This window comes from Poecilia mexicana, unplaced genomic scaffold, assembly GCF_051168715.1.
Source record: "Poecilia mexicana isolate PSO_F unplaced genomic scaffold, ASM5116871v1 scaffold_12, whole genome shotgun sequence".
Lineage (NCBI taxonomy): Eukaryota > Metazoa > Chordata > Actinopteri > Cyprinodontiformes > Poeciliidae > Poecilia > Poecilia mexicana.
The window spans coordinates 3684146-3701797 of NW_028263381.1; the positions used below are offsets into that span (position 1 = coordinate 3684146).

The 17652-nt window shown below is 39.2% G+C and overlaps 1 protein-coding gene across 2 annotated transcripts in view; it reads left to right on the plus strand.

The window, feature by feature from the left end:
* Window positions 1-216: 216 nt before the first annotated feature.
* The window catches only part of pitpnm2 (phosphatidylinositol transfer protein, membrane-associated 2), a 36380-nt gene continuing 18944 nt past the window's right edge, over window positions 217-17652 (plus strand). For both annotated transcript variants that reach the window (XM_015002147.2, XM_015002149.2), the window contains exons 1-6: window positions 217-426; window positions 11869-12083; window positions 13227-13348; window positions 13736-13969; window positions 15249-15587; window positions 16474-16569. In XM_015002147.2, the coding sequence (XP_014857633.2) occupies window positions 349-426; window positions 11869-12083; window positions 13227-13348; window positions 13736-13969; window positions 15249-15587; window positions 16474-16569 (1084 nt within the window). In that variant the 5' untranslated portion in view covers window positions 217-348. The remainder of the gene's footprint in view (window positions 427-11868; window positions 12084-13226; window positions 13349-13735; window positions 13970-15248; window positions 15588-16473; window positions 16570-17652) is intronic.

The window sequence follows — 17652 nt, forward strand, 5'->3', positions numbered from 1 at the left end:
GCGCTGCTGCTGGGTCAGTGGATTACCTTGTAATAGATCTGCTGGAGCACACACACAGGATGTGTTGGCTTGTATATGGAGGGCTTTAATCCCTCAGACAAGCATGCTAACTCCTCCTATGGCTTGTAAGTAAGCCGGAGGCTGAAGGGACGTTATAGAGTTGTCGTGTTTTTTCCTCCCCACACTGAATGCCGTTTATTTTTCTGTCTCAGGCGGGGGGAAATGACAGACGGCTGCCTCCTCGCTGACTAACGATGCTGCTGGGTTAGCAAAGCCTGACCGAGAGGAGCCTCACCTTCAGACCCCGCGAACGCAGGAAGGCAGAGTCGGTTCTGTTCCAGCACAGCCATGCTGATCAAGGAGTACCGGATCCCCATGCCGATGAGTGTGGAGGAGTACCGCATCGCTCAGCTCTACATGATCCAGGTGAGCACTTCCTGATTCCTGCTGATTTTCAGGAGGAATCTTTTAACGGTGTTAACTTTTTCTGATTTTGCTGTGAATGCTCTGTAATCTGTCTGTGTGCTGCCACTGATCTTGGCCAGGATTTCTAATCACAATGGGATTCTCCTGGTAAACTAAAAGTTAAATGAAAATAAATAATTTTTGTCAGGAACCTTTAAACTATGGAGAATTTTTGGTTTAAACCTCTTTGTTTCATTTACGAATGCAATTTGAAGCTAAACAAAGCTTCCTGTTATTAATATACTTGTCAGATACACTTACATGGTGGGATGACCATGTTTGGATTTCCAAAACAGAGACACTTGGCCCAGTTATGAAACGCTTTAATGACACTCTGTTTACTTAAAGCTATTTGTTAAAATCATCATGATGTTGTGACAGTATAATATATGACAGTCTGGGAAAATAGCTTCTCTCCATTCTTCCTGGTGTGACTCAGTCAGAAACAACCAATTAGAGCCAGGAGGAGGGTCTTAGCGCTGTCAACCACTCTCGTGCTCACCCTTTCTCACTTGCTTGTTGCTAAGCTACAACTACACCACATAGCGGGCCAACAATGCTAAGGCTAGTTAGCATAAGTATTAATGATGGCGGATAAACGGTTTTCCTGTAATGGAAAGATGCTCTTCCACCATTAACACATTGAACTGCGTACACGGGTTTGATCGACAACGTCAAGTCCCTCCTCTTGAATCTGATTGGTTGGCTTTGATTGGGAGCGGTGCATTTCTGCAGACCGTTTTAATAAATATGGGGGAAAAAACAACATATTTTTGTAAAGATACAAACTGCAGCTTTAGAGACTTATTTTTTTTAACATATCATTTTTCTAAAATAAAGGCCTTACTCATCTTTTGCCAAAAAGGATTTTTTTTGTTTGCCTAAATCATCTTTTGTCAATTTTTTTTGTTTGTTTTTTGGTTAAAATCAGTTTTGGCAAAAAATAAAAATGATTTTAGAAAACCGATGAGATGTAAAGAATGCCTTCATTGTGGGGTTAGGAAGAAAAGTTAAATAGCAAACTTCAGGATTTACAATGAAAACAGAACAAAATTTACAAAATCTTTATCAAAGCAGTTTTTGTTTGCTCAACAAACAAACATACAGATTTTTGAAAGAAGTGTGTGTAGCTCAACAGAGAGCTGCTTCCTCTGTTTGCTCTAGTGAGAAACTCTCTCAACGTTTGAATTGTGATTCAGTAAGTCGGAGTAACATGTCATACTTTTGGCCTTCTTCTAATCTTTGGTCCACTTCTGGTGCAACTGAACTCTTTTCCCAGTGTAACAGCAGCACACAGCTGACATGTGATTGGTTGTTTCTGGTCAAACAGTGTATTTCTGTAGTCAGCACTGGAAGCACTGGGAGAAGGCAGAGCAGTTTGATTTCTTTCAAAGTTATCTGTATTACATTCTTCTGTCACAACAAAGAGAAAGTTTTGTAAAGTAAGGTAATTTTATTTATATAGCACATTTTCAGCATCAAGGCAATTCAAAGTGGTTTAAATAGTTTTTCTCTCTTTTTTTCCACTGATTCTCACTCAGTAAGCTTATTACGGAAGCTGAGTCTTCCGCTGGATGAGTTGTCTGCTGATACCAGATCAGTCACTCATAAACAGACTTTGGTGTAACTACAGCAACCAGCCAACAGGAGGAAACATTATATTACTGATTGCTTCTCTTGTACAGTTCCAGTCGACCTGCTGAAGTGGTCAAGAGAGTCTATGTAAGTGAAAGTAAAAATTACAGACTCTACAGGTGTTTTTATATATATATATATTCTTTATAAATCTTAGGAATGGAAATGACTAAAACAAACTTGGTGATGTAGGATTTGTACGCTAACAGCTTATTGGTTGGTGTGTTTAATCTAAACTGGAGTTATGGCGACTATCAAGTGGGAAAACACAAGTTGTGTATAATAGACTCATATAAATTGTTTCTATCATGAAACCCAAACTACAGATATGTTTCCATCCAATTGTCATGCTAATTTTGAGCAAACTTTTAAAGGGGCAGGGTCATGCAAATCAGACTTTTTTGAGCTTTACATCATGTTATAATGTTATTCCCTTATCAAAAAGTGTTGCCATGATTCTTTCATGCATGTTTGAAAAATATTTTCATCTCCATGGCAACCTGTTTAAAATGCCTTGGTGGACTTAGCCCCGCCTTCGAAGACGCAGCTCCTCCTCAGAGCTGCAGCTTCCGAGGTTCTTGTCTCTCCCACTCAGCTCCTTCAGACTAGCCAGCAGCAATTAGCAAACACCTAGTGGAACTGAGTATAAGCTGAACTCATTGTAAGAGCTACTTCTCAGTGCAATGCTGGTAAAAACGTTTCTAAAGGGTTAATAAGGTAGTGGAGTTTCAGAAAGAGCACGATATTTTTTAGACTAAACTAACTTGAAATTAGTTTAGTGCTAATTTCAAGGCACTAAACTTCTTTTAAGACATATTTGATAACAACTGAAGCTAACATAGTTACTTGTTTCTGCTATGAAAGGGCACTATGTGCCTGGAAAATACATAATACTGTCCTTTTAAAAGGTCTCAAATAGAAAAAAAGAAAATGTACATTAGGCCTGTTTATATCTCGTGATTTGGAGCAAATCAGCAGGACTCCATAAACCGTAACTTCATCAGATATCGATGCTACGCATGACTGCAATAGACAGGACGTTGAGGCCTCCCCTCTCAGCTGGAGGTTTGAACTTATTCAGTAAATGAGTTTCCTTCTACTTTTTAGCGAGTTATCGGAAAAGCCAAAAACCACCTCAAAAGCAAACATAAAGTGTAAGGAAGTTATTTTGAATTTTGCTGGTTATTTCTAAAGCGATACTTCAAACTTAGCGTAACCCCCCCAGCCCCCCCATGGTTTGCGTCGTATTATCCGAGTTTAAAAGGCTGGATCAGGAGCAGCTATGATGATTTTAGTGGGGGGTTACGAAGCATTACCTTGTTTCAGGTAATATCTGATACGTGTAATGGAGGGCGGGGGTTGAAGGTGTCCTTGTGTCTTCCTGTAGAACAGGATCTGAGAGAAAATGTTGCTGAGAGGTCACGGTGTCGCTCTGCAGACCAGATGGTGCTCCATATGTCTGGGCTTTATGCTTCCTTTCATAACTTTGTGAAAACAATTAAAATGTCATTAAAAAAACAACATCTCAGTATGAATGCAGCCTGCATTTACTTAGGAGCCGTAAATCAGGGCAGATTAAACAAAGGATCTCATTTTAGAGCGACATGTTCCAGCTTGTGATCATGAAGCTCATTACTGACAAATAGCAATGAAGCGACAGCCGCGTCCATTCCTCCTTTTTACGCCGTTTATTCTAAACTGCGACGGAAGATATGCAACCTAACTCATTTAAATTTGATCAGATGAAGTTATTAAGGAGCTAGATCTGTGCAGACACAAAACAGAAACGTCATTTGCTTCTTTTTATCATAACTTTGCTTATGTGGACAAACATACAAATACATGACTGTACAGAGTTAAACACACACATGCACACGCTCACGCACACACACACACACGCACACACGCACACACACACACACACACACACACACACACAGTTCCTGCTCCTCGGCGTCACAGTTGGAGCGCCTGTCGCCGGGGTAACTGGTGACATCACCTGCAGCGGGGCAGCTGCTGCCATCATTTGGTTTTGTGGCGTGAACGAGACAGAGAGGGAGACGTGGTGGTACAGTCGCCATGACGACTCTTGGTGTCTGAAGCTCATTGCTGGATAAAGTAACATGAGATTCAAACATCACTCAAATAAAATATGTAATATTTTCATAACATAAAAAACAGCACAGCTTTTCTCACCAGTGTGTTGGGGAACATTTGTATTTTTTAAATGTTTTGTCAGCAAAAGAAAACCTAGATGAGGTGTTCCCATGTACTTTCTGATATTTATTGCATTTTTGTAATTCAGAACACCTATTAATAATAAGTTAATTGCTATTAACTTGTTGCCATTTATACTTGGATGCCACCACTCTTGAGAAAACAGTGCTTGAAGCTACTTTGGTTTTTAGCCACATATAAACATCCCACTGCTTTGCATCAACACAAATGGTTTTTATTAATGCTTAAAGGGGCAGTATCATGTGTTTTCCAGGTACATAGTGCCATTTCATAGCATAATCAAGAAACTATGTTAACTTCAGTTGCCAGCATAACAAATGCTGTATATATTTAGTATAACTTAAATGAGATTTTACCTTGAAATTGGGCCTCTGTCTCTTTTAAGAAACTCCTGTTCTTCCTGAAACTCTGACTTCAGGAAGTCATCACAACATGGCTCCTTTATTAACCCTTTAACAACATTTTTACTAGATTTGTACTGAGAAGTAGTTCCTATAATGAGCTCAGCAGATGTGCAGTCCCACCAGGTGTTTGCTAATTGCTGTTGGCTAGTCTGAAGGAGCTGAGAGGGAAAGGGCTGCTCTGTGAGGCGGAAGCTCGGAGGCTGTGTAAAGCAGTTTCCAAGAAAAAGGAAAAAGTTAACCCACAGAGGCATGGTGATCCACCGAAATCTGACTGGACGGGTAGAAATGATGTTGGTGGTGCTAGCATCACACTGTGAAGATGCTATTTATCAGCAGCGAAGCTAGTCAAGGAAAATGGAAAGAAAACAATTTCTGAACTTTTTACCATACACATCAGCTCTCAGTTTAATCACCTTGTAAGAATAGGTTGCAAATATGCTTCATAAGGTTATGCCCTCTGTTTCCTTTCCAACATAAAGTTTAAAAAAACCTCCTGAACATAAATAAAATTGCGGGGGCGGGGGGAATCACAGACATGGTGGTAAACTGTCTAGCTCTGTTTTCTCCTTCCTTCTCTTGCTTCAGTGAAGCACCAAGTTCAAAGTCTTGTGTTGTAAACTGATTAGAGATGCACCGCTCCACTTTTTTCACTTCCAATACTGATATCTGAGGTTTACTATCAGCCAAATTGATAAATAAAAACAACACTGAATTGACTTAGTGTTTCTTTTCTTAAACAGACATAAATGTACTGAATATAACAATTTGTTTGATAACTCTGCACCACTACAGCACAGCTACATACACCAGCAGCTTCTTGGACAAGCATGTAAAAAAACTTTAATTTGTTCAGTTGGCACAATTAGGAGTAAATCAACCAAAAATAATAAACTGAAACTGATGAGAACAATGCAAAAATGTGAAACAAAATAAATTGTAAAAATAAACAACAAACCTTCATTAAAATGGTTTAAAACGTGTAAGTAGGAAATCTAAATATAATGTAAAATAAATAATAAAGCATGACATCGCTCAGAGCACAAAACATAGAATTAGACTGAATAGATCTGTACTTATGGATCAGGCACATTGTCACTGATACCCATCTAGAAATGTTTTCAATATCGGGACCGATACCAATATTAATATTGGACCAGTGCATCTCTAAAAACTGGAATCTAAAATCAAAAACAAGTGACATAAATTCAGTTTTATCATTGATATTTCTTGAAGATACACTTTTGTTTATCGCCCAGAGTTTTCTGTTCAGAAGAAAACGAGCCAATCAACAAGCCAGGTGTGCCAGCAAGACTTCTAACACAAAGTCCATCCTTCCACTCTGTTTGTCCTCAGGATGTCGTTATTATGGCGACCGCTCGTGTACACTTGTGAAAATTCATCACTGCAGGGGGACAGCAGGTTGGACCCCCATGATTTTCTCCAGGATTATGTTTTACTCCAGGTTTATCTCTGGTTTATGTCAAGTTTGTTCTGTCACATAAATTATTCAGGACGGACTCAGCCCGGCCGAAACGAGATCTTCGGGAAAGTCGCGTGTTACAGTTCACCACTCATGGTCAACAGAGACGATGCCCACGCTCTGGGAGCCATGAATCACTTCTCATACCTTTCATATTATATCTATAGCTATATTAGAAAGTATTTTATTTAAAACGCTCAAATGTCTTTTAAAATGTTCACACATTACAACCACAAACTTCCACACATCCATTCAATAAATTAGAATATTCTTAAAAGTTGTTTTAGGAACTTTATCATTCAGTGAAAAACATTATGTAGATTAATTACACACAAATAGATACTTAAAAGACCTTATTTCTGTTAATTATAATAATTTCTAATCATAGTTAATAAAAACATGACATGAAATAAAAATGACAATTAACTGAAACCATAAATAAAGTGTGTTATAAAGTCTCTGGAAACACAATTGCTCTATGAAAACATATTACTAAAAATTTAGCTTATTTTAATCTGTCATGCGAGTAATTGATTGATTATTGCAACATTAACATTAATTATTAATAAACGGATAGCATAGATAGATTTTTTTTAATGTATATTATTTCAACCAGGTGAAACTACAACTTTGCCACTTGAGAACTCCTGGGTGGAGCACGTTTACAGACAAAGAAGTTTACACACATATATATATATATATATATATATATACCTTATTTCCTACTCTGAACGTGTTGTTCTTTCAGCAAGCTGCCTTTTTCTGAGTATGTATAGGCCAGTTAACAGTTAATTGATTACTAATTGAAGATTATCTCAATAATCAGTTAATGATGATTAAGCTGATTAATCTGTTTTTATCAGTGTGTTTCTCTTCCTGTTGCTGCAGCAGGTAGAGTTGTTTGTGTAATCTGATAGTTGTTGTGTCTGTATGATCAGCCGTCTGTGTGACGGTCCAATCGTTTTTTGTTTTTTTATGATAAATGCGCTGCGTCTGATTCTGTTCGGCTCTTTGCTCCGATCATCGGCGCTCACACACCACAGTCTCAGAGGGGATCATTTGAGGCCCTTGGCTCCTCACCTAAATTACATTACCTGCTAGATTACAGCAATTTTCCAGCTGTTGGCCTCCTCTGACCTTCATTACTGCGTCGCTTCCCTAAAGTCTTCTGGAGAGCGAGCTCCATATTCAATCTAAGCTCTTGTTCTTGACCCTGAACGCCCTACTCTGGCTGTTAATAATGATCATGATGATTTGTATTCACCTAGAGTTATTCCTGGTCCTGTTGCGACCAATGTTACTACAGATGCAATAAAATAACTTCTCAATCATCTGGTGGAAACAAAGTATCTTCTGCCTCCTGATTCAACAGTCCCATATGAACGTTTTGGACTGTTTCACTCATTAAAACTAGAATCTGTCATAATTTCTGGCTCATTTTGTGTGTAGTTATGCAGAACTATTTCTTTGTTTATTTGTCATTACTTTTTATCATTGTCCTGCTATGACCAACTGTTGAACTATTTTGACTTTGCTAACTGAGTGAAGTTAAACTTAGTTACATTTTATAGTAAAAATGTCATTATGTCATATAGTCTAACAAGGTTTCCATCATTTTTGGTTAATTTATTTCTTGTCTATTCCATGTTCAATAAAGGCCACTGGAGCCTAAGCGAATCGTTAAAAAATAAACTCAAATCTCATGTGTTTTTAAGGGCTTCCAATATCTGCAGTGATTATGTTAAAAACGCAAAATTGTTAAAAACAAGTTGAAGTGACGTGTAAAAAAATAAATTTGAGCTTATTATATTGTCTTAGTAAAGGATTCATTTATTTTATAACTTTTCCACACCTTTACAAGGGAGTCAGTAAAGATAAAGAACACTCTGGTCTTAGCGCTGTCAATCATGCTTGTGTATTCGCCTACTACTCTATGTGCTAATGGAGGAGAAACAATTCAAACCATTTATCATCTGTGGCCATGCTAATTAGCATTAGCATTCGTGGCAGGCTATGTTGTGGTGAACCAGCTGTAGCTTAGCACAAGAGTGATTGACAGTGCTAAGACCCTCCTCCTTGCTCTGATTGGTTTTTTCTGTCTGAACTGAGTATTTCTGCAGTTAGCACTGGGAAAAGGTAGAGGAGCTTCATTTATTTCAGATTATCTGTCTGACAGTCACAATTTAATGATGATTAACAAATATGTAAAAAAAACACTTTTTTTTGTATAAAAGTTACATACTGTAACTTTAAAGCCTCCCAGGTGAAAGCACTCAGCAAATTGATTTAAAGTGATGTCCTGGAAGATATTTGATACTTTACAGTTAAAGCTTTCTTAGTCAGTCGATAGATTGGAAACATGTAGCTCAGTAACTCAATAAAAGCCTGGACTGCTGAGACTTTTACTAAAATGAACTCCCAGTGATGCACACAAGCATTCTTGAAATAAAATCTGAACCGCGACAGTGAAAGTAGAAAGTTTGTCTCCCGTAACAGAGCAAGCCATGCACATGCACCAAACCCAGATGGTAACAGTCTGACAGCCTCTTAAGGAGATGAAGCTTGTGCATAAACTGATGGTGTAATCCCAGACTCCCTCTGCAGAGCTGCCAGCCTAATGCAACAGCGAGTCTTACAGGATCTGTGGCTCAAACCATCTGCTGCCCCTCATCGGGAGGAAGCGACACGCTGAGCCAAAAGGAAACCAGTGATTGGACGTCTCTCTTCTGAACTTATCTGTGATAATTAAATTCTGTTCAGGCGTTGGATTGTTTTGGGGCAGAGCAAATTAAAGTTATTAATGTTCCCTGCTTGATTTAAAGTGAGACAACACATCAATGTATCAAATATGTTACTAAAAGTCAGAGATGAGATTCGGGTTTTGGACGTTTCACCATTAAAGTAAAATCAGTTAATACAGACACTGTTACATTGTTAATTGTGATATTTTTTTCTTTCTGGAATCAAAATATAAAATAATTCATTCGTTTGGTTATGCTTTTAGTTTCATGCTACCTATCTGCAGTGCATGCTCACCAGTCAGACATGGTTTATGAACAATTTTGATTTTGGTTTGGTTTTAATAATCAAACCATTTGTTTGGTTCATTTCCTCTCATATCACTGAATGAAGGGTTTTCATATACTGACCAGAGGAACATCCAGGTACAACATACAGATGTTCTACTGTACATTGGTACGTAGGAGGCATTGGTACGTCTGGATCTATGTTTAGAAATCTCGTCTTTCTCTGTGGTTGCGAAGGGCATCGGAAACTTTAGGTGGTGAGTTGCAGTCAGGAGTTTCAGTTGCTAAATGTGGATTCAAACCCAGTTCTGTTTAGTCCGCTTTAATGAAACTCTAGTATGTTTGTGTAATAAGTTAAAGTGTGAAAGCGAACTGCACCGCCTGAAAATGCAACAAATGTTACAGCTTTGGTCCCAAGTGGAGTCGTATCTACTGGACTATGATGTGTTGAAACACCCTACATCATCCTGAGGTCTCCTCTGTTTAGCCTGATGAAATACTACACTGATTCTGAGATGCACATTGATTTTTTTCTTTTTCTTTTTTTCCTCTTTGGTTGACAGAAATCTTGACTTCATCTCGACCATTCAGAGCCCTTGTTTTGTTTTTATTTTTGAAGCCCCCCCTGGTGTACATTGTCCTGTTACATGTTGCAGTTTAGACAGGATGCCGTTTCACTCTGGAGTACTTTGATTATCAGAGAAATTCAAGGTTAGGTCAACGACTACAGACCCTCAGTGTCAGCCACCCAACCTCTGAACTCCAGAGTTAGATTGAAGTGTTTGTGCTGGTATGGTGTTGTGGTCAAACACCTCAACATTGCCGTTGTTGGATGCAACTTAAATCACACTTCCATAATCTTTTTTGAAGGAAGAGCCCTTCCCATTCCTAACAAGTTGCATTTATTCAGTCTTGTTCTGATCCTGCTGCCTGTAGGATGCATGGTGGAGCGTTTTTCTATTTCTCTGACCTTTGCATGGTGTGGCCCTGGGGTGAATTTGCTGCTCTCTCCACATCTTTGAAGATTGACAGCCATCTTAAACGGTCTCCAGTTTGATTAATCTTTCTCTCTGCAGACTTTAAATTGCCTGATAATGGCCTGATAACCCTTCCCAGACTGATAGGCAGCTGCGATTGTTCCTCTGAGATAAACGGGCAACAACTTTTTCGGAGTCAGAGCTGGACTCTGGCTGCAGGGATTCAAAGGAAAGCTGTCTTATCTCCTGGTAGCAGCATTTTTTTTCTTATGTGCTTCTTGTCTCTTTGCTTGGCTGCTGCGCCATCCACCCAGCTACAAGATGTGATGACCAGGTAGAACGAGTCCCGACTGAGGGACAGGACTGCTATGCAAGGGCCGCAGGGATTTAGCCGGGCATTAAAGAGAAAGACCAGAGAATTGAGAGATCAGCACACGATGATTGATGAAGCTCCGCTTGAGGTTGAGGTTGCTTTTAAATCTCTGGTTTCTCTCATCCTGTCATTTTCTCAAAGGTCTGACGATTTTGCAACAGAATTTTTCATCCCATTGGGAAAGCTGTCCTCGTCAGTCAATCTGACCACCTCAGTCACTTTGTATTTCAACATAGCAAATCATTTACTGGTAGGAGTGAGAGAGTAAAAGCAAAATAACAAAAATTAATAGAAGAGAATAAAAATAGCAATGTACCAATTAACGGCGCCGATTTCCTCCTGAATTTTGAGAGATCGGTGATCAGCCGATACTTACGTGTGAAGCCGAGATTATTCTTCGAGCTTATCTACCTCAGCAAAGGACTAAAAATCAGACTCTGTGCTCTTTTGCTCTGCTGTGAGAGGCCGCCAGGTCATGTCTGCACGTTTGCTATTAGTCACCTATCACTAGGTGAATCAGTGACTTTCTTGCTACATTAACGACATTTCAGACAAAAAAATTGGTACTGGACAAAATCTGATCTTTTTAAATATCAGTAATCGGCGATATTTGTAGGCGAATACATGCCTGCAAATATCCTTTGTCTGCCAGTGGGGGAAAAAAATCTGGTGTATAGCATATTAAAGCAGAAATTATGAATAGGTCTAACTTATAGCACAGGAAAAAAAAATGCTGTGCAGTTATTAAAAGTAGCAGGGGCGCGCCGATAAATTGACTCTTATTTCCTTAATTTTGGATGTCTGTCGATCGGCCGATAGTTGCATGCGAAACCGATCTTATCCTTGTACTGCAATTCTATAATTGCACCGCTTAGCACATCGGAGCAGCTCTGTTACTGTCATTGAGATTTTTTCTTTGTTTTTCTGCAAACTTTCATTCTTGTGTTTTTGGTGGAAAATTGCTTTATTTGGATCCTTCTTGTTTTGGATGCTGTGCAGCTGAACTGACTTTTCTTGAATTAATATGAGTTACCTTTCATTTCCCTTTGGGAACAATAAAGTATTTTTGAATCCACCGATCCACCTCAGCCACTGTTTCCTTTTAATCTGAAGTGGTGTGAATACAAGGAACTGTATGAAGACTTCCCAGAAGCTTTCAATAACACTGTGAACAAGGCAGAAGTTTTAATGTATGCTTCATTTCCTTTCTCCTCTGATGAATCTGAACATGTCTCTCCTCCTGTGCCGTCATCGTCCTGCCGCCTTGCAGAAGAAGAGCAGAGAGGAGAGCTGCGGTGAGGGCAGCGGAGTGGAGATCCTGGAGAACAAGCCTTACGAGGACGGCCCGGGAGGGTCGGGTCAGTACACTCACAAGGTCTATCACATCGGCAAACACATCCCGTCCTGGTTCTGTGCCATCCTCCCTCAGGCCGCCCTTCGTGTGGAGGAGGAGTCCTGGAATGCTTACCCCTATACACGAACCCGGTGAGGAAACACCGCGCAAAGGCAGCGCGACGCTGTCACATGTACATGCTAACATCATGTATGATAACACCACAGTGCGACAGCAAATTAAGGCCACTGCAGATATAAAATAAACAGCATTAAATTTTTACATATATATATATATAAACAACATACATTTTGAGATTAATCTCAGAAATTTTCTAGGAAAAACTTGGACATTTCAAAACAGTTTTTCTTTTTTTACTTTTGGAAATGTTCTCAGCTTCAACAACTGGTTAGCATTTTAAATTTTTGAAATTTCCATTTTCTAGAACATTTCTGAGACTTCACCTCAAGTTCTTAACTTGGGGGAGGAGGGAAGACACTAACAAGAAAGAGTCAGGTTTCAGATGGCTTAATTGAAACATGACTCCCATCCATTAGTGAAACAAACGGCGCTGACGTCTTCAGCAACTCCCACTTTGATAGATCATATTGATCTGTATTCAGCTTCCCAGAATTTCAGGAACTCCTGATCTTCCATAGAAGTTCCTTGGAAAAAAAAACAACCCTTCTTCAGAAATGTGAACTGCGGATGATGACATTAGCGCTGGGGACGTCTGTACTGCTGCATCATGTTTAGCATTGAGATGCTATTTTAGGCTTGAATAGCTTCTCTGACAGGCTAACTCCTTTTAGCACAAGTTACAACACAACAATAATTTTTTCCAGAGTCCCACCAGATTGTTCTTTGAAACAAAAATGACCAGAAACACGCAAATACAAAAGCTCTGACTCAGGACTTTTTTATTCTAAAACAAAAAAAGTGATTAATTGCACAGCAATTTTGAACTCATTAAGTCTATGTAATTAATTAATTGAAATTAACATTTAAATCGAGTAAACATGAATGTGTGGCATAGCAAATTGCAGTATTTGACAACTCCCAGATCCATGAAGGCTTACTCGATATATCTTTGTCTCACTAAATGCATTTCAGACCTTTTTCCAGAAAACAATTGAAGAAAGAATAAAGTTTATCTGGTTCAAGCAACAAACTTCAGGACAGTCACTCACAAAAGTAACAAATAGAGAAAGTTTTGTTTTCTGCGTATTTCACAGATTGAGTTTATGTTTGGGATTTGGTTTCCATCCTAATAGACCGCTCCTCTTGTTTCCCAGGTATACTTGTCCATTTGTTGAGAAATTCTCCATAGACATTGAGACGTATTACAAACCAGACACTGGAAATCAAGCAGATGTCTTCAATCTATCCTCCGCTGAAAAGAGACAGAGGACTGTCGGTGAGTTTATTTATCTATCTAAATGCCTGTTCTCCAGGTCATTACTCTCGAATTGTTCCTTTGGGATCCTCTGTGTGATTGTCATCCCCTTAATAAACAGGAACCAAATCGGCACGGCGATATTTGCGGTGGAAGCTGCGGCATGCTGTAACATTGGGGCACACAGGTTGAGGAGTGTAAGAGCCGGGGTTGAGGCTCTGCATACTAAAATTCACTGGGGAGCAGAAGAAATGTTGAGTCTGCTGCTGACACCTTTCTGCAGGGCCTGATTACATAAGAGACAGAAAATCACATATTTTTCTTCTGGCAGCTCGTTATTGGTTCTGGTTATATCTGCAGCTCGGATCTGCCTTGGTCTAACAATCCATTGTGTTTTCCGCAATCCAGATCCTATAGACATTGTCAAGGACTACATCCCTCCCCATGAATACCTGGTGGAAGAAGACCCCAAGCTGTACCAGTCAATCAAAACCAGACGGGGCCCGTTGTCAGAGGACTGGATTGAGGAGATCAACCACAACCCTGGTCAGACCGTCGTCATGTGCGCCTACAAGCTCTGCAAGGTGGAGTTCAGATACTGGGGCATGCAGTCCAAGATCGAGCGCTTCATACACGACGTAGGTAAGTATTTGGGTTCTGGTGTCAGTCTTTATCCTCAACTCATAGATTACATGAGCAGAAAAAGCAAAATGTAAAAAAAAAGTTATTTTAATATTGAAAAAACTTAAAACTCATCGAGGTTGATGGTAAAAAAAAAGATATATGTATTACAAGTGGGCTTATTATTCAAAGCTTAAACACTTCTAGTAGCCATGCACAACCTTGTAAGTGCTCAAAAAGTGATGTAGCTAACAGTGAGCACCCTCAGGAAAATAATCTTTACGTTCAAGATAAATAGCCTCTGAGCTGAAGATAGTAAGTTCTGGAAAATAACAATTAATTTCCACAAGCTGATCTATAAGTGATCCATATGTTTTGGACACTAACTTGTCCAAAACATATAGTCAGTGTCCAGTTCTTCAATTAATCTTAAAGTTCTGGGGAAGTGCCATGTAAATTCTGGAAAACAACCTTTAGGTTAAATAAACTCACCTTTGGGTTCTAGGAAAATACCGTTTAAGTTTTGGAAAGTAACATGTACTTTTTGGGGGGAAAACAAATTTTGAAGAAACTAATCAAAGTTCTAGGAAAGTGCCATATCAGTTCTAGAAAGTAATCTTTAAGTTAAAGAAACAAACTTTTGGGTTCAGGGAAGGTACCATGCAAGTTCTGAAAAGTAACCTCTATGTTTGTAAAAGTAATCTGTATTTTTGAAGAATCTGTCTCAAAGTTCTTTGAAAGTACCAGATAAATTCTAGAAAGTAAACTTTAGGTTAGATAAACTCAACTTTGGGTTCCGGTAACGTACCGTGTAAGTTCTGGAAAATCCATCCATCCATCCCTTTTCTGTATACCCTTGTCCCTTAGTGGGGTCGGGAGGGTTTCTGGTGCCTATCTCCAGCTAACATTCCAGGTGAGAGGCAGGGTACATCCTGGACAGGTCGCTATTCTGTCGCAGGGCACGTTCTGGAAAGTAACCTCTGCAGTTTGGGGTAGAAACTGTACTTTTGAATAAACTGTTCTAAAATTGCTAGGAAAGTACCATAGAGCTGCTAGAAAGCAACCATAAGTCAAGGAAACTAATTTACATTCTTGGAAAATACCAAGTAAATTCTGGAAAGTAAGTTATTGGAAAAGCAACTCTGTAAGTTCTGGGATGGTAAAGTAGGAAGTTCTTTAAATTAATCAGTGAATTCCAGTAAAGTGTAGGCTGCATTATGTCTCACCTCCAAGACTAGAAGTATTGGCCAAATTAAGTCATTTTTTTCCCCAACATATATGTGGCTAATGACTGTTTCAGGTCTCCGCAAAGTGATGGTCCGAGCCCACCGGCAGGCGTGGTGCTGGCAGGATGAATGGTACGGTCTCACCATCGAGGACATCAGGCAGCTGGAGCTGGAAACCCAGCTAGCGTTAGCCAAGAAGATGGCGCAGTACAGCCTGAATGAGGAGGGGGTAGCAGAGACCAATGGCTCCTCTGTTAGCCAAGATCAGGAACAGCCGGGAGAGAACCTGGGGTCAGCTGCAGAGGTCGAGGGAACTCGAGGAAAGCTTGGAGATTCTCTAGAGACACGAGGGGAGCTCACCAAGCAGTGGTCCACCTCTTCCAGATCGTCCAACAGGTCATCAAAGAGAGGAAGTTAGTGGAGCTCCTTGGCTTTCATTTATCAATTTATTACACAAAGTAATTCAACTTTTTACTTCATTACAGTGTTTTACTGATATTCTGGTTTCGGTTTTCATTATAATTTAACAGAATATTAATTACGTAAAAGCCTTGAAAAGGGAAATAATTGCATAAACATGTTCTTACCTCTGCTACAGGGTGATTGATGAGTTATTATAACTTACATGCATAGACAACAATGATTCCCAACTTGAAACAACAGTACAGTTTTCTTAAGAATTAACTTAGTACTTAAATATGATAATAACAAATAACAGATGCAGAATAAACCAAACCTCGTGCAAAGGCTGTCTACAGTATAATGCTACATTCACACATGGGTTAGCATTGTCTGTTGGGAGCTGCCAGCAAACTGAGGCTAAACCTTTTCTCTGAACAACAAAATGTGTAAATATAGATGGTAACAAAGAGTTTTCACAAGCTTTCTAACAGTTAGTAAACCCACTTACAACAGCACAGGCGAGTTATGTGTGAATTCATACCTGAGAAATAATTCAATAAACCAGCCACTGACATCTTCGCGCACCAAGGAGGAAGTTTCAGTGTTTTTTGCTATGGCTCTCTAGCGCTACACGCCCTCTGCTGGTTGCATATGGTTACTACATCTACCAAATCAAATCAGGACGTTAAGGTATAGTTAACCAAAACTTAGGCAAACACATTGTAAATGTAAACAGTAACATTCAAGTCTGTAATGGATTCAATATGCAGATAAGAGCAGAAAGAATAAATGTACCTCTGACTTATAATGAACAGATTTCATTCCAGAACAATTACATAACTTTTATTGGCATTTGACTAGAAACAGCCGAATTAAATGTTTTGTTTATGTTTTTAGCGAGTCCGTCTCACCACAGCATTTCAGAGTGGAGGATGCAGAGCATTGCCCGGGACTCTGACGACAGCACTGACGACGAGTTCTTTGATGCCCACGGTAACAATTATCGTCACTCTGAAATCCAAATCAGCACGTTATGAGCAGCAGCTCAGGACCCAAAAGATTGATCCAGTTTGTCAAACATGCTCCACTGGAATCAGGACCAAGGTTTTGGTTTCAGACGTTTTTAAAATGTTTTATGATTTCTAATCTTATTATTTCCTGACAGATAAGAGACATGTTGTCATAAATTAAGTCAAATATAAAATGTCACCAGCCTAATAAAGGTATAGCCTATTAAAATTAATTGGAAACATCCTCAATTGAAAGCAAAACCAAAAAATAAAAAAATAAATAGAGCAAATTTGTGTGACATTCAGCTACTCCTTAGTAATTATAGTAATTAGAACTGAAGTGGAGGTTCCCAGCTTTGTGCGTCGGTGGTGTAAATCGCTCCACATGAGGGGCTTTTTATTGCTTGGCATTGTTTCAGATTATGAAAAATTATGTTTTTACCCTTCACAGAAGTTACTCCTCAGTTTCCACAAATTAGGTCCCAGTTCTCAGCAGCACCTGAAGCAGGCTGCAGCCCTCAGGAGCTTTTTCCTGCTTTTTTTTTAAAGCACCACCTTATTTTCAGTTTGCCCAAACCACACAGTACAGCGCTCAATGCTCAATATTAATAAAGTGCTGCGGAAAACTTTGGGCACGTAAAGGAGAAAAATATCCTCCTTGCCAAAGAATGTGACTAAAATAAGTATTCTTGTTTTCAGATTGAATTTCTTAAGGCCATTTAAAGTAAGACAAAGCAACGTCTGTGCACATTTTTCCAAGGTGGACAGTTTGATTGTTCTGCAGGTAAAGCAGATGGTGCTCAGATGGCGGATGGATTGTAAAATAGACCTTAACAAAACAAACTGAGATGCAATGGAAAGCAAATGTATTTCAGTTAGATTTTATGTGATAGATGTAACTTTACAACACAGAGAAAGGAAAATTATAGACATTTTGGAACAGTTTATACGAAAAGAAATGTAAAACAAAATGTGCCACCAAAAACTACAACTTACTGAAGTTCGACTGTAATTCTTCAGAAGAAAATAAACTTTTTCTTCTGTTTTGTCCGTTTTGTCCCAGTAA